Source organism: Cephus cinctus, unplaced genomic scaffold (genome assembly GCF_000341935.2).
Source record: "Cephus cinctus unplaced genomic scaffold, Ccin1 Ccin1_scaffold0404, whole genome shotgun sequence".
In the NCBI taxonomy this organism is placed as follows: domain Eukaryota; kingdom Metazoa; phylum Arthropoda; class Insecta; order Hymenoptera; family Cephidae; genus Cephus; species Cephus cinctus.
Genome location: NW_014333088.1, coordinates 17,414 through 41,331, shown reverse-complemented (window position 1 = coordinate 41,331; position 23,918 = coordinate 17,414). Strand labels below are relative to the sequence as shown.

The 23,918-nt window shown below is 35.9% G+C and overlaps 2 protein-coding genes across 2 annotated transcripts; both read left to right on the top strand.

Moving 5' to 3' along the window:
• Window positions 1-70: 70 nt before the first annotated feature.
• On the top strand, window positions 71-4,191 carry LOC107267448. The gene is made up of 7 exons (XM_015739188.2): window positions 71-392; window positions 550-792; window positions 1,627-1,842; window positions 1,907-2,078; window positions 2,145-2,493; window positions 2,588-3,613; window positions 3,760-4,191. Exons 2-7 carry the CDS (start codon window positions 592-594, stop codon window positions 4,031-4,033), a joined length of 2,238 nt encoding a protein of 745 aa, XP_015594674.1. The 5' UTR covers window positions 71-392; window positions 550-591; the 3' UTR covers window positions 4,034-4,191.
• Window positions 4,192-4,678: 487 nt separating this feature from the next.
• On the top strand, window positions 4,679-23,777 carry LOC107267445 (dynein beta chain, ciliary). Its single transcript, XM_015739186.2, has 66 exons — window positions 4,679-4,862; window positions 4,958-5,191; window positions 5,262-5,369; window positions 5,438-5,666; window positions 5,766-5,918; window positions 5,997-6,208; window positions 6,297-6,530; window positions 6,591-6,653; window positions 6,716-6,856; window positions 6,915-7,106; window positions 7,264-7,473; window positions 7,537-7,811; window positions 7,886-8,004; window positions 8,067-8,384; window positions 8,452-8,643; window positions 8,705-8,822; window positions 8,887-9,115; window positions 9,182-9,277; window positions 9,339-9,685; window positions 9,754-9,910; window positions 9,971-10,203; window positions 10,282-10,568; window positions 10,652-10,800; window positions 11,075-11,320; window positions 11,382-11,606; window positions 11,673-11,874; window positions 11,957-12,123; window positions 12,195-12,607; window positions 12,686-12,956; window positions 13,028-13,290; window positions 13,367-13,677; window positions 13,742-13,857; window positions 13,920-14,131; window positions 14,195-14,398; window positions 14,475-14,546; window positions 14,626-14,841; window positions 14,924-15,161; window positions 15,237-15,429; window positions 15,496-15,673; window positions 15,749-15,877; window positions 15,982-16,201; window positions 16,278-16,439; window positions 16,511-16,657; window positions 16,720-16,881; window positions 16,963-17,199; window positions 17,435-17,656; window positions 17,718-17,969; window positions 18,030-18,156; window positions 18,235-18,368; window positions 18,457-18,694; window positions 18,766-18,953; window positions 19,062-19,231; window positions 19,318-19,538; window positions 19,608-19,884; window positions 19,956-20,231; window positions 20,320-20,725; window positions 20,794-21,110; window positions 21,191-21,323; window positions 21,393-21,674; window positions 21,766-21,972; window positions 22,044-22,377; window positions 22,460-22,635; window positions 22,688-22,798; window positions 22,879-23,052; window positions 23,131-23,279; window positions 23,357-23,777. The coding sequence occupies exons 1-66, from the start codon at window positions 4,731-4,733 to the stop codon at window positions 23,649-23,651; spliced, it is 13,701 nt and encodes a 4,566-aa protein (XP_015594672.1). The 5' UTR covers window positions 4,679-4,730; the 3' UTR covers window positions 23,652-23,777.
• Window positions 23,778-23,918: the final 141 nt, after the last annotated feature.

Genomic DNA, 23,918 nt, shown 5'->3' with positions numbered 1-23,918 from the left:
TAGAATGTTTCCCGCGTTCAAATCTCCCGCCATTTTAATACTGAAAAGCTGCGCGGCTAGGCATACGTAACTCTGAACTGTCTATAATCAGTGCGTAAAGGTTCGGCAAATGGCGATCAGCTGTTCCGTATTCATTCGTTGTCAAACAAAGAGAAACTCGGAGTATATTTTGGGACTGTCAGATTGCCACGGATTACTGGTGAATAACGGCAAACAAAAGTGGAGGATGAATAGTCGAGCATCATCGCCACCGGGAACGACAGAAGGAGTACAAAGAAATTGACAGGTGGAGGAAACGTCTGGACAGAAAGGGAAAGTGGAGATTTTGTAGTGAATATTTTGGATTTTTTCGTACCATTTAGAAAGAAGCTGATAACATTTTTTCAGTTCAGGTAAATTCTAAAGTAAAATTAATACACAGACATCTAGTCACGAATAAACATGTGATGTTTTTCGGAATATTATTTTAAGTTATGTCTTACGATTGACTTTTTGACAATTTATTTATTACTGGAAATAAGTTAATGATTTATTTACCCTGTTATTTAGCTCCATCTGGATACTGCGACTTATTTTTTAACAAGGTTTAACATGGCGGATAATCGACAGCTTGTAGAGGATTCTAAGAGGCAGGAGAGTAATGATAGTTTGTTATCGGAAGAGTGGATGATTATCGATGAGACAGAGGATAATAGCGAAACTAATGAGATGACACGTTTGGAAATTTGCAATTATAAGGATAATGAAGACGATGCCGAAAATATGCAAAATAATGCCGACATGACTTACGAGGTAATAAATATTTTTAATTGCGACGCTTCGAGTTCCTGAAATACCGATTGAGTAATCATTCTAATCCCTGATTCCACCAACATTGTTTAATATTTAAAATCGGTTTAATTGTGCTATTGGCGAATCAGATACTTCTTTTTGAAGATAAACGGAGTTTATACATCGAATCGCATTAAATAAAGCGGGCTGCCCGTTTGCTTCGACGTGGTTTAAACCCAATTCAATTTTTTAATATAGTTTTAAGATAGGTTAACCAGAACTTAAACTTCGATTAATGTCGGAGGAAACGGGCATAAGTGATTGAAATGGGAGCACCCTGGTTCTACACGGATGAACTCTACAAAGTTATTTTTATACGGAAAACTACAAGGCCATGTTCAAACTTTCCGATGAAATTCCTCATTGGACGAATGTTTCACGAGGAAAAATTGTAACCATTGAGGAGTCAGATTTTCGGAGTTTCCAAAACGTATAAATTTAATGCTTATTTTTTCTTTAAAACTGCTGTGGAGTTTTCGTAAAGTCCTAATTGCGTAAATAAATGGAATGAAAATATTTATTTACATTATTACTGAGCCTGATGGTGTTTTAGTTATTAAAATATCGTTATCAAATTATTACAAGTGTTCGTGCATAGTCTTCAGGTCGGTAAAATATAAGTGATGTACAGTTTACCGTGCACAATTCTTTTTATGAAATATTTCGTGCACAGTTATCCGAATATTACGTTTTTTGGAGTAGTTTTTCGTGTAGAGTTATTCCGTCTAGAGGTCCTTCATATAGAACTGATTGTGAGTCCTACTCTATTGAAATAATGCGCAATTGTTTTTTCAGAAACATGATGCGGGTAAAAGCGATTCCGATGATGCTGCGGAGAAACTTATCGATGACTCCGACGAGATATCCATCATTACAGAAAGCACAGAAAGTGATAATGAGCAACTAGTCATTGGCAAAGAAATTAGTAATATTAATAAAATTAATGAGGCCAGTTATGCGTGTACCGATATTCAGAAATTGAACCAAGCAGACGATAAAATAGTATCGCAGGTAAAACCATCTTTCAATATAAATTAAAATTCATATTAATAATTATTAATTGATTAATTAATAGGTCGGTGCTATTTTCAATATCATCATTGCTTGCTCTCTGGCGGCAGTCATTGGTTTGGGCGCTGGACGAATTTTAAGCATCGATGAATGTACTATTTCGAATGACGTTGATTTTGCTAGTGTCAAGATGAAAAATGACATTTTAATTAATCAATTGAAGGAATTAAACGGAGGTACGTGTTTGGTATTTTAAAATCTTACTCTGACACTTAGATTTTTGATCGTTTAATGATTTACAGTGAAAGATGTCTTGGATGAGATAAGATCCAGTATTCCTAAAGTGACTTCGGGAGATCGGACACAGTCCGACTCTTTTTCTGATGATGTAACGAACGGGAACATGAATTCGAAAAATTTCGATAAGAGTGACAGAAAGCAGAAAATTAATGCTGATTCAAAGATCGTAGAACGTTTAAAAAATTCACTAGAAAATCTCTGCTCTGTCATCGATGATATTATAATTGACAATTCGAGACCCTTTACTAAGCAGCTATGTGAAAGTCAAAATGTGGTCAAGGATTTGATGATTTTTGAAAAAATTATAAGTGAAGTGTTGCGCGACTCTAGAGAGGAAACTTCGGAAATAAGGTAACAAATAATTAGTTATAAAATATTTTAAAGAACCATATTTGGTAACTGTTTGTAACTCTCTCTATTTAATTATTTGATTTCTTTTTTACAGGGTTTTGCAAAATGCTGAAAAAAAGATCAGTAATGTTTGTCGATCGTTACTGGTAGATCTATCGAATACTGTACATGGAATAGCTACGAAAACTAATCATAAATTGGAAAAAGTTAGTTTGCAAATGAAAAAAAAGCTTTGTACACTGCAGAAAGAAGCTAATAGCGAGTTTTTAAAAAAATTGCCAAGCAGTAATAATTTTTTTGCAAACTGCGAAAAAACGTTAAACATTACTCATAATTCAGAAAAATCTGCAAAAGTAGTTGACATTACGAAGGGAACATTAAAAAGTTCAGATAACTCTGAATACAATAAAAGGCAAAGAACGTGGAAAAACAAGAACAGGTCTACAAGTAAAAAACCAAAAACAGAGTTTTTAAATACTAAATTTTATTATCGATATGAAGAAGATACTTGTTCCTCGCCTCAGTTTCCCTGGTTCACAACAAATTCGAAAAATGACATTAAATTTGATCAAAAATTAGATACGGAGCACGTTTGTACCTCTAAAACCGGTGACAACGCGAAAAAATTCAATGTAAAGCAGTCCGATAAAATGTCCAAAGGATCCAACACGGCACACGTTAAGAGTTCAAAGAATATGTGGAATAAAAAGATTCGTGATTCAAGAATACTCAAAAAGCACATCGACGAACGTCGAGATTCTAAAATGTCCGATTCTAGCGAAAATGTTCAAGATCATTCGAAAGATACATACGCATCAAAAGTTGTAAATTTGAAGAATAAGATGGATTATGGAGGGCGCGAGATTCATGAACCGCGTTCGAATAAGGAAGAATGTAGTAGTACCGGTAAAGCATGTTTGAAACAAAAAATAAGCAGTAAACAAACTGGTGATAATGTGGACTTGAAAGATTCTAAAAGCCCAAATAGAAATTCGAAACAGAAATTCGTTAAACGCAAAAGAGTTCCAAAAATGGACAAACACCTGACTGAAAACGAATCTCATAACCCGCCAGACAATGTAAACCGGGACATGTATGACGGAGAGTGGCAACTTCAACGGTGAATAAATAAAATTAATTTGAAATTCATACCAAATCAGGATTTATGTAGTATAGTATAGCAGTATATAGTCTCTTTTCAAAAGTTTTATATTAAAATTAATTAATACAAAAAATGTTAATAAGGTGATAATAATATGTCTACAGATCTAAAGCGCGTGAAATATTACGTGATCGTGAAAGAGCTTCAGACTGGTATTTCGATAGAGCCGGATCTCGGAAGGACGCCAGAAAATATGAAGATGAGCCCGAACTCATTAACGATAATCATGATGAGGAGTGGGAAGATTCTTGGATGCATTCAAAAGATGTGAGACACGGTGGTAAACGGGATTCGAGTCATGCATTTTCGTCGAAGAAGACTACGCGGTCCACTTTCAAGACACACAGACAAAATATAATGAAAGAGAGACGTCGATGACTTGTTGAAATTCGGCAAATACCATGAAAACTTTTAATAAAACCATTTTGAAATTTTCTTAATATATGACTTTAGGTATAGTTAAGAGAGTATGAATAATTTCAGAGTGTATGGAATATATTGAAGAAGAAAGCGTGAGAACTATATTGATGCATTTTCAAAAATGCAAAACGTCATTCCGAAATTGCGATTTTACTATTTCCGTATAATAATAAAGACTATTGAATTTTTTAAAATCAATTTGCAGTCGACTTTTCGTACCAGTACGCGATCCCGGTTCCAACTGTGTTCTCTTACGGGGAGTCAACTGTATAATTCTAGTGTTCTATCTTGTTCTCTTTATTACCATGTACTTTAATGTGTTTCATCATATCATGGAGCGTACTTAAATATGTAAAAATACAGTGAATCTTCGATAACTCGAGCTTCTATAAGTCAGTAAACCTCTACAAGATTATGAATCTTCGAATTTTCTAATGAAATATAAATTGAAATTGTATAAATCCCAATAGGCTAAAACTACGATAATTCGAAGCATATTTCGTTTCCCTCGAGATTCGAGTTATCGAAATTCCACTGTATTATCGTTTCACGTGTTTCCTTTGTTTTTTTCCTTCCTCTCAAAATGTTGATCAATCTATTCTAAGACTGGGATATAAAGACATTTGTCAAAATAGTTTAATTAGTTTGTCTTAAAATGGCAAGCAAAAAGAACGAAGAGAAGAAAGAAGAAGATTCGCGGTTTGAGTTTATATTACAATATTTAATTCGTTCTAGTAAGCTCAAAACGGATAAATGGAATAAAATGATGTCCAATGATGATTTAAAGGTATAAACTTGAAACTTTAATAAAATTAAATTTTTCGAGCACAAAATAGCGTTATTTCGAATTTATTTTCTATAACATTTCCATAATATCGATAGGATATCATTTTAAAGTTTTTTAATACCGCATCTGAAATGATACTGGTGATGCAAATGTCATCAGCTGGTGTCCTTTTGCCATATCTCGGCATTCAGTCTGGAAGTAAGATCAAGTCATCATACTTTTTGAAAAGACAACCGAGCAAAGTAACCCAAGAGAATTTTCTTGAAATTTTGATTCCTGGTGACATGGCGCCAAAGCCAATTGATGAACTTGCTGTCCTCGTCGAAGAGGTGCGAACAACGATACTCTACATCGCTACAAAGATTACAGTTTCATAATTTTCCTGAATTTGTCAAACAGGTTTACGTTCCTATTTTATCAAATCCAAAAAATCACACCGGTTGGCCTGCCACCGTGGGTGAAGATGTGAAGAAACATGTTTATGATTTACGTAGCATGATATGTCAGGTGTCAATTTATAAATATTATTATCTTAAATCAATTTTCACAACAAGTAAGCCAATGACTATTTGCAGGTGCGGGGTAAAATGACAGGTCAAACTTTACTGCCGATGCCAATGGGAGCTGAAAGAATTTTCGAGGCCGAGTGGAATGTTCAAAAAACTGCCGGTCAAGAAGTTGACATCACACTAAAAAGTGATATTGAAGGTATAATCATTAAATGGGCTATCCAGATTAATGACATCCTGAACGAAGATAGCAGTGGAATTATTGATGAACATGATCATCCGTTACCCAGTTCAGGTATGTCGTTTTTAATTCAAAATGATATTGCTACTGAAATACGGTCGATTAATCTTATAATAAAAATTGGCCAATCAATGAAATAATGATTAATTACAGAGATTGAATTTTGGCGTCAGAGGCTCAAAAATTTGGAAACCATTTACGAGCAGATGAAGGATCCACGGGTAAAGAAAATGGCATCCTTGCTTGAACTTACCGACAGTCCTTACTTACCGTGTTTCAAGACGCTTTTTAAAAATGTTGTAGCCGGTAGGTATTAATGTATGTAGATTGTTTTGTATAATTCTCGAATTCTAGAACAGCAATTGAAAGCAATTTTCCTATTAGCTGTTATAGAGGCACGCGATGTCTGTCTATATTTGAAACCTCTTCAGCCGTACTTTGATCAAATAGAGAGTTCAGAGTTCACAGAAGTTCGTGAAAAAATTAAATCGCTGTTGCACTCTATTTGTCTGACTTGGGCTAATTCTAGGTATTATTGCACCACCACTAGGATAATAACACTCTTATCCGAAGTGGCCAATCTGATTATACATGTGGTAATGATTTTTAAAAAATGCAAAAAAATTAAAACAAGTTTTTTGATAACTAGTACAAAAATTAATTACAATTTTTTGTCCCATTTAGGCTAGCAAGACACTCGATCCCGGATCGCTTTTTCAAGGCGATATCGATGATAATGCAAAGAGAGTTACGGAGACAATAGAGATAATAGAATATTTTCAAGAATGTTTTGTGAATTTTCGTGAAAAAATTGAAAATTACTTTCGGCCGCCGGCTGAGCCCGTTTTATGGACGTTTCATGAGAAATTAATATTTTCTCGATTACGTAACTTTGAAAAGCGGCTGAAGGAGATAAAGGTATTTAGGCATTTTTTAATATGATTTCGATTTTTCTTAAACATACCACGTGTTCGATAGACTCTCTTCGAAATTGCACAAGAGTACCTCAAGCTGGAGAGAATAGAAATTTCAGGACTGAAAGTAATTCCACACGTTATTTACATTCTTAAACAAATCTTTATTACAAAGTTACTGTTTCGAAGGGAAAAGTTTTGTGCTCAATGGCGTATAATATTTACGAGGAATTCAGTAAATTGTATTCCGAGTTTTCTGGCGTTCAGTACGAAATATTATTACCGGAAGAGGATGGCTTCACTGAAGATTTGTCAAATTTTCTAAAACAGGTATTAACGTAAAAAATAATTATCGACACAAAAAATTAATTATCTGAGTATACAATAGGTAGAAGAATATGACAGGAGATTGGCATCTATATTTGATAATGCATTTTCGGAATGTCACAACACCGATACGTTATTCGAATTAATTTGGATAATGGGAGCGATCGCCCTTAGACCAATTATACTAACACAGCTTTGGCCTAATTATGAAAAATTACTAAGTATGATCCACACGCATTTAGACACTGTTAAGGTATGCTATTATACATCTCCAAGTAGATTTTATTAATTTACCTAATACCTATACCTATTACCTATTACCTAATACCTATTAATTTTAATCCCGTTTCATCCATAATGTATTTTATCCATAAGCTTTTAATCCAATGTCATCTTTATTGCATAACTAGGTCCTGTTCGATGAAAATTTCGAAACTCGTAAAAGAACGGGTCATATGGTGGTCGATCAGTATTTTCCACCAGTGGCTGGTGCATTGTGTTGCATAATGAAATTAATGAACCGTATCGATCGTCCTTTGGAATGCATGCAATTAATTGATCATCCGTTATTGGCCAGTCAGTCGGCACGTGAGATTCAAGCCAAACATGATGAGCTGCAGGTAAATTCAATGATAATTAATTGACCCAAAGTTCTTGACTGATATGATTCATTAATCGTGAAGGTCTTGTTGAATGAAACGGACAAAGAAATATTTGCTGAATGGGCTACGAAGGTTCCTGAAATCTGTACAGTCAATCTTAGTAAAAGTCTACATAATATTATTGAAGATCACCTTCTAGAACAAAATTTTAGTTCTGAGCTGGTAGCTATCCTAAGGGAAACACGGTATATGATTATTATGCAGAGAACTGATTTACCGACGGAAGCTATGGAACTGTTCGATAGAACGCAGTTCTTTTTTGAGAGTACCTTCAAGCTCAATCTAACTATCAATTGGTTAGTTGAGTACGCTTCCCACTTTTAAGCATAAGATCGAGAATAGTTTTTAGTCTTTATTTTCATGTTTTCAGGTATAACAGAATTCGAAAGTTTAGCTCTCCAGTAGAATTTGAATTGATCCGGGAAGAGATTGAACGTATCGATGAACTAATTGATCAGGGTCAAAGGGATTATAATTGGAATTCACCAGGTGTGCTAATCAATTTTGTGCGATCGTTTTATTTAAAATAATACCTTTATTTCGATTTGTAGAAGTAGCGGAATATATCGATAATTTGATGAAAATTATTAAAAAACTCCATGCGAGAGTGTTCAAAGCTCAGGAGAATATTGAACGTGTGATGAAGATGTTGTATTCGTGGGCCATGATTCCTGTTTTGGATCGTAAGGATCTTAAGGACGAACATCTTTTGGCCCTTGGGGAGCGGGAGGAAAGATTCGAAAAGAGATATCGTGAGATATCCGAAACTGCTCAAGAAATTGAGAGAGTTTTGGAAGAGAATTACAAACTCTTTTTTGACTTACTACCTGAAGAAGAGTTCATTAAGGATGAGTATGATGCTGCTGAAGGTATCTAATGTTGTTGTCTCTGTTACTTCTAATGAGGTATACTCATATGATGTTCTTCATACAATAGAGGATGAAGTAAAGGAGAGAATTTCCGAAGTCGGAGGGGAAGATGGTGAAAATGCAGGTGAATTTGATGACGTAGATGAGAAAACACAGGATGCATCTGCTAAAGACGACGAGGTCACAAGTAAAGAAGCCAAAGAGTCGGATGATCAAGAACCGGAAGTAGAGCTGACGCCATCGGAAATCTTAAAAAAAGGTAAGACTGAAGTGGAATATTGAATTTTTGAATCTTTGAACTTAAATGAAACGTCGAAAAGAGGAGGAAGCTGCCATAGAAGCTGAATTAGAAGCACAGCGTCGTATCAGATGGAAGCCATATCTCGTATACGTGGATGGTCTCATATCAAAAGGGTTAATTCAGGCAGCCTCTACCAGGTGCTATAGTAAATGCTCATGATCCGTTAATTAAAAAATTAATTAATTAATTGCTTTCTATCAGTATCTGTTACATCCTCGATGAAACTGATCCTATGAAGTCAATATCGCCGTTGTTCGAAGTTCAGCTGTGCTTGGAAATACCGGATATTGTCTACCGTCCGCCAGTCGAATTGAGCATTCCGGATAATTTTTATACTCTTTTCGAGGGACTGCTATTTGATATGATGAAAATGGGTATTTGGATACCCCGTATAGATCCTGATCTAGCTATCGAGAGAGAACATTATGGGGTAATCATTAAACTGTAGAAAATATTAGAGTAATCATGCTCTACTTAATTATATATAATTTTGAAGATCGATCTTGCCGAGGATGAACATATTGTTTTTATGTTGGAGGAAACTTGCAATCGTGTGAAACTTGCTCTTGTACAGGCGCAGGAATATGCATTAGTAAGATTTTCGTTTATCAATTGTTTATAAATGAATTAAATATTGTTAATTATCATTCAAGGTTTATGAATCTTATTCCTGGCTCTGGCTAGAGGATAGACAACAGTATTTGGATCTGTTTATAAAGTATGCTAGAATGCTCACGGCGGAGGAAAAGGAGCTGGTGGCTCAAGCTCCGGAAAATTTGTCGGACTTTATAAAAGAAAAGAAACCGGAACTGGCCGATTTCAAAAAGCAAATCGATTTTTTCGTTGATCTGTACTCAAAGTGCGATCATATCGAGAATGAAAAAATTCTATTTCGATGGTTTCGTATTGACGTTAAACCATTTAAGCAGGCCTTACTCAATACTATTTGCAAATGGTCTAACTTACTTAAAAACCATTTAGTGAATCACGTCAACACCAGGTATACACTTTATAATTACAAGTAGGTTCAATTAAGATTTTTTGCCGAATAAATTTTTTTCTTTTCAGTTTGCAAAAGCTTGCGGAATTCTTGAGCGCAGCACACAACCGGTTCGTTCAGCCTGTTTTGGAAAACGACTATGATGGCTTGCTTCAAACTATATATTATCTCAAAGAAGTTAGAGACAGACAATACGAAATTGACGACACTTTTGATCCCATTAAGGTACCAACGAAGTCATAATTATGATAAAAATCCGGTGTTCATGATATAATTTAAATTCAGGAAATCATCAATTTGTTGCAACAATATCAAGTAGAGTTCGGCGAAGAAACATTCACTTGGTTAATAGAATTACCAGAACAGTGGACGAATGTTCAAAAATTGGCAGCTCAGGTGAAACAAGTAGTAGCCCCATTGCTGGCACACCAGATAGAATTATTGCGCAAACGAACAAATTTCTTCGACTTCAGACAGCAAAAGTTCTTGACAGTCTTCCATGCCAGTGAGGCGTTCGAGTATGATTCCATCATTTCATATTTAATGTACAGTTGATGAATTAGGAGGTAAAATATTTTTAAATGCTATCCTTGCAGTTATTGCTCAAATGTGTACGATAAGCTTGATAAGCTGAATGTCGAAATAGAGAAGTTAGAAGATGAATTAAAAACACTGACAGAAACTGCGAATATCTACGAGCAGCAAATTCAGGACTTCAAGCAGATAAAACAAGCACGAAGGGAACTCAAGCTGTTGAAACATCTTTGGGATTACGTTAACGTCATTCATACCAACCTGGATGAATGGAAAACGACAGTTTGGAAAAAAATAGACGTGGAAGCTATGGATCAGGAATGTAAAAAATTGACTAGAGAATTGAGACGTGAGTGAATGTCATTAGTTGAACTGCACTTTGACATGATTTTGTAAATAATCATTATTATTGTATTTAATATTATGAAATAGAACTGGATAAGGAGGCCAGATCTTGGGCGTTGTACACTCACACAGAGTCCCAAGTCAGAAACATGATGTCCTCGTTAAGGGCTGTATCAGAGCTTCAAAATCCCGCAATCAGGGACAGACACTGGCAGCAACTTATGGCTGAAACTCAGGTATCTATCTAGCTATTAAATGTTTGATTGCTGAACAGTGCAACGAAAATGCTGAACATTCAATGCTGAACAGTGCAACGAAAATGTTTTCTGTCTGGAGGTACAAATACATTGTAAGCTTTGACTGATACCTTCCACTTCCTGTCGTTATCTTTCAACTGCTTTTTTTTTTTTAGATTTGCATGACAATTTGCATACCATGCTTTTTTAATGTTTGTTGATGAACGAATGAATTTTATTGGCTTTATTTCTTTTCCTCAATTTATGCGTTTAGGTCAGATTTACTATGGATGATAAAACGACTCTGGAAGACTTACTCAAATTACAATTGCACAAATATGAGGAGGAAGTGAAGAATACTGTCGATAAGGCAGTTAAGGAAATGGGCATGGAGAAGACGCTTAAGGAGTTACATAACACTTGGGCTAATCTCGAATTTGATAAGGAGGTGCACGAGAGAACGAAGTTGAATGTACTTAAGATAAGTGAAGAGATTATTGAGATACTAGAAGACAATCAGGTAATTACAAAGTTATTTAATTAGTTTTTGAAATTTGTCAAATTATTTACATCCATTTCAGGTTCAATTACAAAATATGCTTGGTTCAAAATATATTGGTTACTTTCTCGACGAGGTCACGGATTGGCAACAAAAATTGAGTAACGCCGATGCAGTTATCAACGTATGGTTCGAAGTACAGAGAGCTTGGATGCATTTGGAGAGCATCTTTATCGGTTCTGAGGATATTAGAAATCAGTTACCCGAAGACTCAAAGCGTTTTGAAAAAATAGACAGAGACTTCAAGGTGCCACGTTGTTCAGAATATGCTAATGCATAATTTCGAGTCGATTGTATGAAATTTTTTGTTTAGGAACTACTAAAAGAAGTTTTGTCCACTATGAACATAGTAAAGGCTACAAATAAACCAAAATTACAAGAGCGCCTTGAGGATTTGCAAAAGCAACTGAATCTTTGTGAAAAAGCATTATCGAATTATTTGGAAACAAAAAGACTGGCGTATCCAAGATTTTACTTCGTGTCCCCCGCTGATCTTCTCGATATTCTCAGCAACGGTGCAAGAGCTTAAATTTATCTGACATTCATGATTCACGTGCATTTGATAACACTAAGAATGATTTGATTTTTGATTTGAAGGTAACAATCCTGAACTGGTTTGCAGACACTTGGCCAAGTTATACGACTCTGTTGCAAAACTAGTCTGGAAAATGGAAGGTGGGAAGCCGACGAAAATTGCGAACGCGATGATCGCCAAAGATGGCGAATCTATGGCTATGCACGGGACATGTGACTGTAATGGCAAGGTCAGAAACAGAACTTGTCCTCATTAAAAATAACTTCAGGACTGATCTCATCGATCATTTTCATTGTCAAGGTGGAGATATGGCTGAATCGAGTGACAGATGCAATGAGAAGAACCGTTCGTTTCCATTTTGGACAGGCTGTAGTATCTTACGATGAAAAACCACGTGAACTTTGGATATTTGATTATCAAGCACAACCGGCATTGTGCGGTACTCAGATTTGGTGGACAACTGAAGTAAATATGGCTTTCGCCAGATTAGAAGAAGGTTTTGAAAACGCACTTAAGGATTATCAGAAAAAGCAAATCAATCAGCTGAATGCACTGATCACGATACTTTGTGGCGATCTTGACGAAAGCGATCGTCAGAAGATCATGACCATTTGCACAATTGATGTTCACGCTAGGGATGTTGTTGGAAAACTCATATCTACCAAAGCTGAAAGTTCGTCCAGCTTTCAGTGGCAATCTCAACTTAGGCACAGGTTAATGTAGACGACACACTGGTTTACAAACAAAATGTTCATTGAATTCAAATATAACAAGACCTAATTACATTGTAGATGGGATGATAAGTTAAGCGATTGCTTTGCCAATATTTGTGACGCTAGCTTCAGTTACGGTTATGAGTATTTAGGAAATGTACCACGTTTAGTAATCACACCACTGACTGACAGATGTTATATAACATTGACTCAATCACTTCACTTGATCATGGGTGGTGCACCAGCTGGTCCAGCTGGTACTGGTAAGACCGAAACTACTAAAGATCTTGGTAGAGCGCTTGGTCAGATGGTTTATGTGTTCAATTGTTCCGAACAGATGGATTACAAGGTACAGATTTACATTGTCTAAACATAAATTCGTTCATGCTTGGTTATTACAGTTTTTAATTAACAAATTAGTCATGCGGCAACATCTACAAGGGTCTGGCGCAGACTGGTGCTTGGGGATGCTTTGATGAGTTCAATAGGATCTCCGTTGAAGTTCTTTCTGTTGTTGCTGTTCAAGTAAAGTCTGTCTTAGACGGTGTCAAGAATAGAAAGAAGAAGTTTTTGTTCTTTGGAGAAGAATTGAATATTGTCGATACTGTAGGAATGTTTATAACGATGAATCCTGGTTATGCCGGTAGGACTGAACTTCCTGAAAATCTGAAAACGCTATTTAGGTCACTATTTTAGAAGTATAAAGCAGGTCCTTTAAACCATTTATTTAAAAATAATGCTATTCTTCTTCATATTCAGACCTTGTGCTATGGTTGTTCCTGACTTTGAATTGATTTGTGAAATCATGTTGGTCGCTGAAGGATTTCAAGAAGCTCGATTGCTTGCCAGAAAATTTATAACATTATATACACTTTGTCGCGAACTTTTATCTAAGCAAGATCACTATGATTGGGGCTTGAGAGCCATCAAATCAGTTCTGGTAGTGGCTGGAAAGTTAAAACGTGGTGACCGGCATAGAGCCGAAGATCAAGTATTGATGAGAGCTCTTCGCGACTTCAATACACCGAAAATAGTGACTGACGATATACCAGTGTTCATGGGCCTCATTGGTAGGTGATGGACTTCCTTATAATTTCTGAAAGCCGCTGATGAATGAACAATTACATTAAATAGGAGACTTATTTCCTGCCTTGGATGTGCCAAGAAAGAGAGACTTAGATTTTGAAAAGATGATCAGAGGTGCTGCATTAGACTTGAAGATGCAACCTGAAGATGGTTTTGTTCTAAAGGTATGGCAAATTGATCATTAACCTGTCAATAATAGCTTATAACTAATTGGCCTTTCGGTTAGGTCGTTCAACTGGAAGAGCTTTTTAATGTCAGACATTCAGTGTTCATCGTGGGACTTGCAGGGACCGGAAAGACCCAAGTTTGGAAAACACTGAACAGAACGTATTTTAATCAAAAACGTAAACCTATATACAATGATTTGAATCCTAAAGCTGTAACCAACGACGAACTCTTTGGTATTATCAATCCAGCTACCAGAGAATGGAAAGATGGGTAAAAGACAGAGTCTCATATAATGTTATTAATTATTAATCGTATTGAAAAAACGGTACTTAGGTTGTTCTCCGTCCTAATGAGGGATCAGGCTAACATGAGTGGCGATGGCCCCAAATGGATAGTATTCGATGGCGACATAGATCCAATGTGGATAGAATCATTAAACACTGTTATGGATGACAACAAAGTATTGACACTGGCTAGTAACGAAAGAATAGCATTGACCAAGCATATGAGACTCTTGTTCGAAATTTCGAACTTGAGGTTTTACCATGAATTCATTTTTATTTTCGGTTATTATCCATTTTCGCGTAATTCTATTTCGAAATTATTATTTCAGAACAGCCACTCCTGCCACTGTATCTAGAGCAGGTATCCTTTACATCAACCCGCAGGATCTGGGTTGGAATCCGTAATTTCCTGAAATAAATATTTCTTAGCGATTTTCCTTCTGGAAGATTTTTGAATCACGTTCAATTTTTCATGCACAGGTTTGTGGCCAGTTGGATAGAAACAAGAGACAACTCAGAAAGAGCCAACTTAGTTATTCTTTTCGACAAGTATATACCGCCCTTGTTGGAATCGAGTAAGACTAAATTCAAGAAAATAACACCGATACCTGAAATATGCCATCTGGAAATGTTGTGCAATTTGTTAGACTGCTTTTTAACAAAAGAAAACGTGCCACCTGACTGTCCTAAAGAATGGTAACGCCTGAACTGCTTAATAATTAAATTACAATTGGTACTCATATTGTTTTATCGACTCTTTGTATATTGTTTGACCAAGGGTGGAAATATACTTTGCATTTGCATGCATCTGGGCCTTCGGTTCTGCTACATTTCAAGACCAGTTGATTGATTGGCGCAATGAGTTCAGTAAGTGGTGGGTGAACGAATTCAAGGCCATTAAATTTCCAGCGGGTGGAACCATCTTCAGCTACTACATAGAGAACGAAACGAAAAAACTTGTGCCTTGGAGCGAGAAAGTTGGCAAATTCGAATTGGACATGGACATACCCCTTCAGGTGTGAAATAAAAAATGATCAATAATTTAGCTGAAAAACAAAGTGAGATCAAATTGAAGTAATATCATTATTTAGTCGACTTTGGTACCAACTGGTGAAACTGCACGACTTCGTTTCTTCATGGATCTACTGATGCAGCGTAGGGTACCAGTAATGTTAGTTGGTAGCGCAGGTTCTGGAAAGAGTGTCATCGTTGCTGAGAAGTTATCATCATTGTCAGACAATTATAACATAGCAAACGTGCCGTTCAATTTCTATACGACTTCAGGTATATAAACAGTCTAAGGGATTCTCGAACATTTTGGATTTTGCTCATTTTCTTTCCATCGATTAGAAATGCTACAGAGAATCCTAGAGAAGCATTTGGAGAAAAAGGCTGGTCGTAACTTTGGACCACCCGGTACAAAACTTCTTGTATACTTCATCGATGATATGAATATGCCTGAAGTAGATACGTACGGCACTGTCCAGCCGCATACACTTATTAGACAGCATATGGATTACGGTCATTGGTAATAATAATAAGGCATTTTTCAGTATTATTAATAACAACGATTGTTTGAAAATCTGGTACTGTTTTATACTAGGTACGATAGAGTTAAGCTGACCCTGAAGGACATTCATAATACGCAGTATGTGTCCTCCATGAATCCTACTGCTGGCAGTTTTACTATAGATCCACGTTTACAAAGACACTTTGCAGTTTTTGCAGTAAGGTGCGATTACTTCATTAAGACTAATAGATTTTTACTTATCCGGTTGTAATAATCAATTATTTCAACTACTCGTTAATTTAATTTTATTCATTAATAATTTTCAGCTTCCCTAGTCAGGATGCTCTACAGACAATTTATAGTCAAATGTTGTCGCAACATTTTGCAAATCCACAACAAAAGATTGGAATAGCAGTTCAAAAAATGACAGAATTTATTATAGCAGGGGCCTTATATCTTCATGAAAAAGTTACCGCCAGTTTTCTACCAACTGCTATCAAATTTCATTATACATTTAATCTGCGCGACTTGTCCAATATATTTCAAGTATGTTATAATTAATTTATTATGTTGTAGATATTATATTTCTGATAAGCGGTAATTGAATTCTTTACAATTCCAGGGTTGTCTATTTGCCAATGGGGAGACTATACCACTGCCAATGTCAGCAATCCGATTATACGCTCACGAGGCAACACGAGTTTATTGCGATAAATTAGTAAATTACGAAGACAAAAAAATGTTCGATCAATTACTTCGAGAGGCACTCAGAAAGAATATACCAGTAACTATCATAATTTTGATATGATATATCTTATTTAATTACACGTATACAATCATTTATATTGTGCACAGGAACTGGATGAATCAATAGTCTTTGCGGAGCCTCTCATTTACTGTCATTTTGCCGAGGGAATTGGAGAACCAAAATATATGCCAATTAGAGAATGGCCCCAATTGACAAAATTATTGGACGATGCATTATCCAATTATAACGAACTGGTTAGATTATTGATAAAATTTTTATTTTTTAGTGATAAAAAACCTTCGTTTTTTCTAATTAGGTTTCCGCCATGAATCTTGTTATGTTCGATGATGCCATGTACGACGTGTGTCGAATAAACAGAATCTTAGAAGCACCGAGAGGAAATGCACTTCTCGTAGGCGTTGGTGGAAGTGGAAAACAATCGTTGTCTCGTTTAGCATCATTTATATCATCATTAGAAGTAACATAATTAGTTCTAAAATTATTATGATCAATAACAATTACGAAGAGTGCTAATGACTCGGTATGATGCTTTGAAAAGGTATTTCAGGTTCAACTCAAAAAAGGTTATGGACTTAATGATCTTAGGGCAGACTTGGCTCAACTGTACCTTAAAGCCGGTCTCAAAAGTATGGGAATCACTTTCCTGATGACAGATTCTCAAGTTGCACAGGAAAAGTTCCTGGTTGTAGTCAATGATATGCTAGCATCTGGTGAGATTTCTGAATTGTTTTCTGACGACGAGATGGACAACGTTATTAATGGAATTAGAAATGAGGTCAGCTGGATTCACTTTATTCACACTCCTTTTCAAAGCTATTCGCAGCTAACAATAAGTTAATAGAGATTATCATGTTCTACATACAATCAAAATACGATACAAAGTTTGTCGTGGTCATGAATTCTACTTCTTATTAGTTAAACGTGACTATATAAGCGTGATGCGTATATGTGTGCCTTGATTATTTTATTAGTCTTATAATTGTTTAATACTAGTGAAATTTTATCGACAGGTTAAACAAGCTGGAATTATTGATACGAAAGAGAATTGTTGGAAATTCTTCATTGATCGTGTGAGGAAGCAACTGAAATGCATATTGTGTTTCTCGCCAGTTGGTGCTACCTTAAGAAAAAGAGCTAGACAATTTCCAGCTTTGGTAAATTGCACTTCAATTAATTGGTTTCAAGATTGGCCGCAAAAAGCACTGGAATCAGTATCAGCTAGATTTCTCGAAGTGGGTATAAAATTAAATACGAAAATTTCATGAATTGTATAATGTATTTATAATTTTGTAGGAGCTTGAGGAACTACCGACTGAACTTCGAACATCCGTTTCCCTCTTCATGTCTTTTGTGCACATGAGCGTGAACGAAGCTTCGAAAATCTATTTGCAAAATGAAAAGAGATATAATTACACTACACCGAAGTCATTTTTGGAACAAATTGCCTTGTATTCTAAGCTTTTGGCCGAAAAGACATATGATTTGAAAGCAATGATTATTAGATTAGCAAATGGTCTGACTAAACTAGCCAGTTGTGCTGGGCAGGTACCGGATATAAACCTGAATCAAAGTTTTCAACTATGTTCACTGTTCATGTTCGTTTAGGTCGACGAACTGAAAGCCGTTCTAGCTGTTCAGGAAGTAGACCTCAAACGAAAGAATGAAATCGCCGATAAGATCCTAGCTGAAGTCCGAGCTGAGAATACGAAAGCCGAAGTAGAGAAGTCCATAGGTGCGTAATTAAAAAAATATAGGGCTAATTCAGTTTTTAAACATTTATATAGTGCAATGAGAATCATTGATTATTTAGCATCCGAGGAGGAAGCCAAAGTGGCTGAAATTAAAGAGAGGGTCTCGGAGAGACAAAAAAGATGCGATGAAGACTTGGCGAGAGCAGAACCAGCAGTTAGACAAGCAGAAGCTGCTTTGGATACCTTGAATAAAGTAACGTACATCATTAGGAATGACTAATGAGCAATGAGGAATATTATTTTCGTTATTACTTGAATGTATCTTTTTAATTATTTTTTAGAACAATCTAACTGAATTGAAGTCATTTGGTACGCCACCTGATGCAGTAGCGAACGTAGCCCAGGCAGTTTTGGTATTATTTTCACCGAAAGGAAAAGTACCACGTGATCGTAGTTGGAAAGCTTGTAAAGTAATGATGGGAGCCGTAGATACGTTTCTATCACAATTGCGAAATTACGACAAAGAGAATATCCATCCTGACGTTGTGAAGGCTATTCAACCTTATATTAACGACAAAGGTTTGTTCTCTTGAATGCTGCATGTTCATCAACGGTCAAGGTTTCAAATTCTATTTTTATCTTTACAACAGACTTTGAACCTGATTTCATCTATTCCAAGTCACAGGCTGCAGCTGGTCTCTGCAGCTGGGTCAAGAATATCATGGTCTTTCATTATATAAATGAGAACGTAAAGCCTCTAAGAGCTGCTTTAGCACAAGCCAATGCTGAACTCAAAGCTGCAATGGATAAATTGAATGCACTGCGAGTTCGTTTGGCTGTAAGAATATTCATTCTATTAATATTTCCTTATCATATACAATATCAATGATCTTTTTGAGTCAAGTAAAAAAAAAGTATCCTTAGTTGGCCTTCTTTGATTTTGTAGGAACTGCAAAAAATGCTTGACATTTTGAGTGAGAAAATGAATGTGGCTTTAGCAGAGAAACAAAAATGCCAGGACGAGGCTGATAATACTGCGATGATAATTGACTTGGCTAATAGATTGGTGAATGGTCTTGCTTCAGAGAAAATACGTTGGGCAGAAACTGTACAAGTGTAGGTAGAATTGATAGGATCTCTGCAATTTAATCTAATATGGATGATCTAAGGTTATTAATAAATTTATTATTCCGTGCGAGCAGGTTACAGAATTCAGGGGTTACTATACCGGGTGATGTACTTCTTGTGACAGCCTTTATATCATATGTGGGATGCTTCACGAGAAAATACAGAATGGATTTGATTAATTTGCATTGGTTACCATTTTTGGCAAGTTTGCAAATTCCCATACCGCAAACACCTAATTTGGATCCACTATCGTTGTTGACTGACGATGCACAGATTGCTCAATGGAACAACGAAGGCAACGTATTAATAATGTTTAGATTTATTTGACGATTGAGTTATTTTTAACTGTTTAACGAATAATTAGGACTACCAACCGATAGAATGTCATCCGAGAATGCCACGATTCTAACTAATTCTGCAAGATGGCCACTTATGATTGATCCACAGCTTCAGGGTCTAAAATGGATCAAAAACAAATACGGTGACGAATTAAAAATTCTCAGACTCACCCAAAGAAATTACTTGGATATGATTGAATTTGCCATATCAAATGGCCAAGTGGTGTTATTAGAAAATATTATGGAATCGGTTGATGCTGTTTTGGATCCCATTCTTGGAAGAGTTTTAGTAAAGAAAGGCAGGCAAGTTAAATCTGAAAATACTCAAAATATCCATGTATCTCATACTCTGATTAAAAACATTATCGATCCAGGGCCATCAAAATTGGAGACAAGGAAATTGATTATAATCCCCAGTTCCGGTTGATTCTACAAACAAAATTAGCAAATCCTCATTACAAACCAGAAATGCAGGCTCAGACTACACTGATCAACTTCACCGTTACTAAAGATGGTTTAGAAGAGCAGCTACTCGGCGAAGTAGTAAAAGCTGAGCGTCCTGACTTGGAATCCACTAAAGCAGAATTGACTAAGCAACAAAATACTTTTAAGATAACGTTGAAGACACTTGAGGACGATCTACTTCACAGGTATTAATAATTAAGAACAGTTAATAATAAAAAAAAAACAATCTGAAGAATATGAATATATGTATGCGAATATTTTTCATACATTAAGATTGTCCTCTGCTGGCCCAAATATTTTAAGCGACGTGGCTTTGGTGGTGAACTTAGAAACAACCAAGAAAACAGCAGCTGAAATTGAGATAAAAGTAGCTGAAGCTAAAGTGACATCAGTTAAGATAGACGAGGCCAGGGAATGGTATAGGCCAGCAGCATCCAGAGCCAGTATCTTGTATTTCATCTTGAATGATCTCAACAAGATAAATATGTTGTATCAATTTTCATTGAAGGCATTCAGTGTGGTTTTTCAAAATGCCATCAAATTTGCCGAATATTCAGATAACTTATCTAAACGCGTATTACTATTAATAGACAGTATAACTTATATGGTCTTCCTGTACACTAGTAGAGGTCTCTTTGAAAGTGATAAGCTGATATTCCTTTGCCAAATGATAGTACAGGTGGGTTATAAAGGAATAATAATATGTCATATACTTCATGGTATATTAAATGACAATTTTCTTATTAGATACTGCTTCAAACTAAAGAAATCTCTGAACCTGAACTGGATTTCTTATTGAGATTTCCGTACACACCAAATCTGACAAGTCCTGTGGAGTTTCTTAATAATACTAGCTGGGGTGGTATCAAGTTTCTCAGTGGCATGGAAGACTTTAGGAATCTTGATCGTGATATCGAGGGCGCTGCTAAAAGATGGAAGAAATTTATAGAATCGGAAACACCGGAACGTGAGAAATTTCCACAGGAATGGAAGAATAAAAGTGCACTTCAAAGACTCTGCATGATGCGTTGTCTACGATTGGATCGAATGACTTATGCAGTGCGGTAAATCAGTGAAAATATTATCGATTCACGAAAGCCGTTTTCTAACAGACAATTCTTTTATAACCTATAATTAATCTTAGATGTTTTGTGGAAGAAAAACTAGGTCCAAAGTTCATCGAATCTAGATCACCCCCATTTGAAAAATCTTACGAGGAGACCAGCGCAATAACACCTGTCTTTTTTATATTATCACCTGGAGTAGATCCTCTTAAGGTAGACATCAAAACAATATTTGAATTTAAGTAATGTTAGAATTATTAGTAATAGTTCCTCTGTATGTAGGATGTTGAAAAGCTGGGTAAACGTCTAGGCTTCACGTTCGACGGTCGAAACTTTCACAATGTGTCGCTTGGTCAAGGTCAGGAACCGGTTGCTGAAGAAGCTATGGATGTGGCAGCTGCCAATGGTCATTGGGTGATACTTCAGAACGTGCATTTGGTAAAAAATTGGTTACCAAATTTAGAAAAAAAAATGGAGCAACTATCAGATGATCCTCATCCAAGTTATCGTCTATACATCAGCGCTGAACCTAATCCAGATCCTCATGAATCTATAGTACCTCAAGTGAGTTCAAAATATTAAATATTCTGCATAAAATGTAAATAATCATTTTCAATAGACGTTTCAGTATATAAAGTATCAAAAATTGTTCTAGGGTATATTGGAATCTGCGATCAAAATCACAAACGAACCACCGACAGGGATGCATGCTAATATTCACAAAGCTTTAGATAATTTCAACCAAGAAACTTTGGACTCTTGTACAAAAGAGTCAGAGTTCAAGGCAATACTTTTTGCGCTTTGTTATTATCATGCAGTTGTCGCTGAACGCAGGAAGTTTGGACCTCAAGGATGGAATAGGGTAATGGACTGGTCAATTGAGTTAAAGAGACTAAAATTGAATTTCTTCTTTCTTTCCTTTTTATTTTAAAGTCTTATCCCTTCAATGTGGGGGATTTGACCATCAGCGTGTCGGTGCTACTAAATTATTTAGAAAATAATACTAAAGTACCCTGGGAAGATTTGCGATATTTGTTTGGCGAGATTATGTATGGTGGACATATTACTGACGATTGGGACAGAAGATTATGCAGGACTTATCTATTGGAGTATCTTCAGCCAGAACTAGTAGATGGAGATTTGTTCTTAGCTCCTGGATTTTTAGCACCACCAAACAGTGACTATCCAAGTTATCATCAATACCTGGATGATTTTTTACCACCCGAAAGTCCAATTCTCTATGGACTTCATTCAAACGCTGAAATAGGTGGGTACAGATGTCGTAGATCTAATCAATATTCTCATGAACATATATGTTTGCAAAGAACATGAATATTTATAAATTCCAGGTTTCCTAACTGTCACTTCTGAGAATCTATTTAAAACTGTTTTGGAAATGCAACCAAGGGATACTGGCGAATCGACTGGAGCTGGCATGTCCCGCGAAGAAAAAGTTAGGGGTTTGATTGAGGATCTGCTAGACAAACTTCCTGAAGAGTTCAATATTGCTGAACTCATGGCCAAAGTAATTATATGGAGTAACATTGATATTATGTTTTATATTGATATTCTTCTAGGTAGAGGACAGAACGCCATTTATCATTGTAGCCTTTCAAGAGTGCGAAAGAATGAATATACTGTGCGGTGAGCTCAAGAGGTCGCTTCGCGAATTAGAACTTGGTTTGAAAGTTAGAAATATAGTTATTTCGCATTTATAATATGTATACATTTTAACAAATCACTCTGCTTAATATTTTACAATATTTAGGGTGAATTGACAATTAATGCTGATATGGAAGATTTGCAAAATTTTTTATACATGGACTCAGTTCCACCATCTTGGACAAAAAGGGCATATCCGTCAAGTCTTGGATTAACAAATTGGTTTGCTGACATGATGAATAGGGTGGCTGAGTTATCTAACTGGACAGCTGATTTTAATGTACGGCATTTGATACCTAATTTTTTATCCAGATGATAGTATTGATTTTTAATTATGCATACTAATTGCATTTTACAGCTACCATCATCAGTCTGGCTAGCAGGATTTTTTAATCCTCAGTCATTCCTAACTGCCATAATGCAACAGACAGCAAGGAAAAACGAGTGGCCCTTAGATAAGATGTGTTTACATTGTGACGTCACTAAGAAACAAAAGGAAGAATTTACGTAAGATTTTTGATCGTTTCTGGCTCATTAACTTTGAATTTATGTCGTGATCTCATACGTAACCTTATGTGTTTTAGAGCGCCTCCAAGAGAAGGTGCATATGTTAATAGTCTTTATATGGAAGGAGCCAGGTGGGATATGGCACTGGGAGCAATTAGTGAATCCAAACTGAAGGAATTATTCCCACAAATGCCGGTCATTTATATTAAGGCTATTACACAGGATAAACAGGAACTGAAAAATGTGTATGAGTGTCCCGTTTATAAAACGAGGGGTCGCGGACCGACTTATGTTTGGACATTTAATCTTAAGAGCAGAGACAAGCCTACCAAGTGGACCTTAGCTGGGGTTGCTATTCTGCTTCAGATATAATGATTAAAATATCGCACATGTTTTAGATATACAAATAAGATCGTATGATGAATAATGAAATTAATAATAACAGAAGAACAAAGAAAATGTAAAAATGTACAAGTGAACGTAGGAATAAATCAAATTTATCGAGTGTAAATTAAAAATAAAAGACTGACTATCTCATTGGATCAGTCAAAGTGTAGTAGCATCATCGATAAAATGATTTATTTCCAAGTCATTTATGTTTGTTGGATCATCATTTACTCCACTGGTGTTTCATCGTTA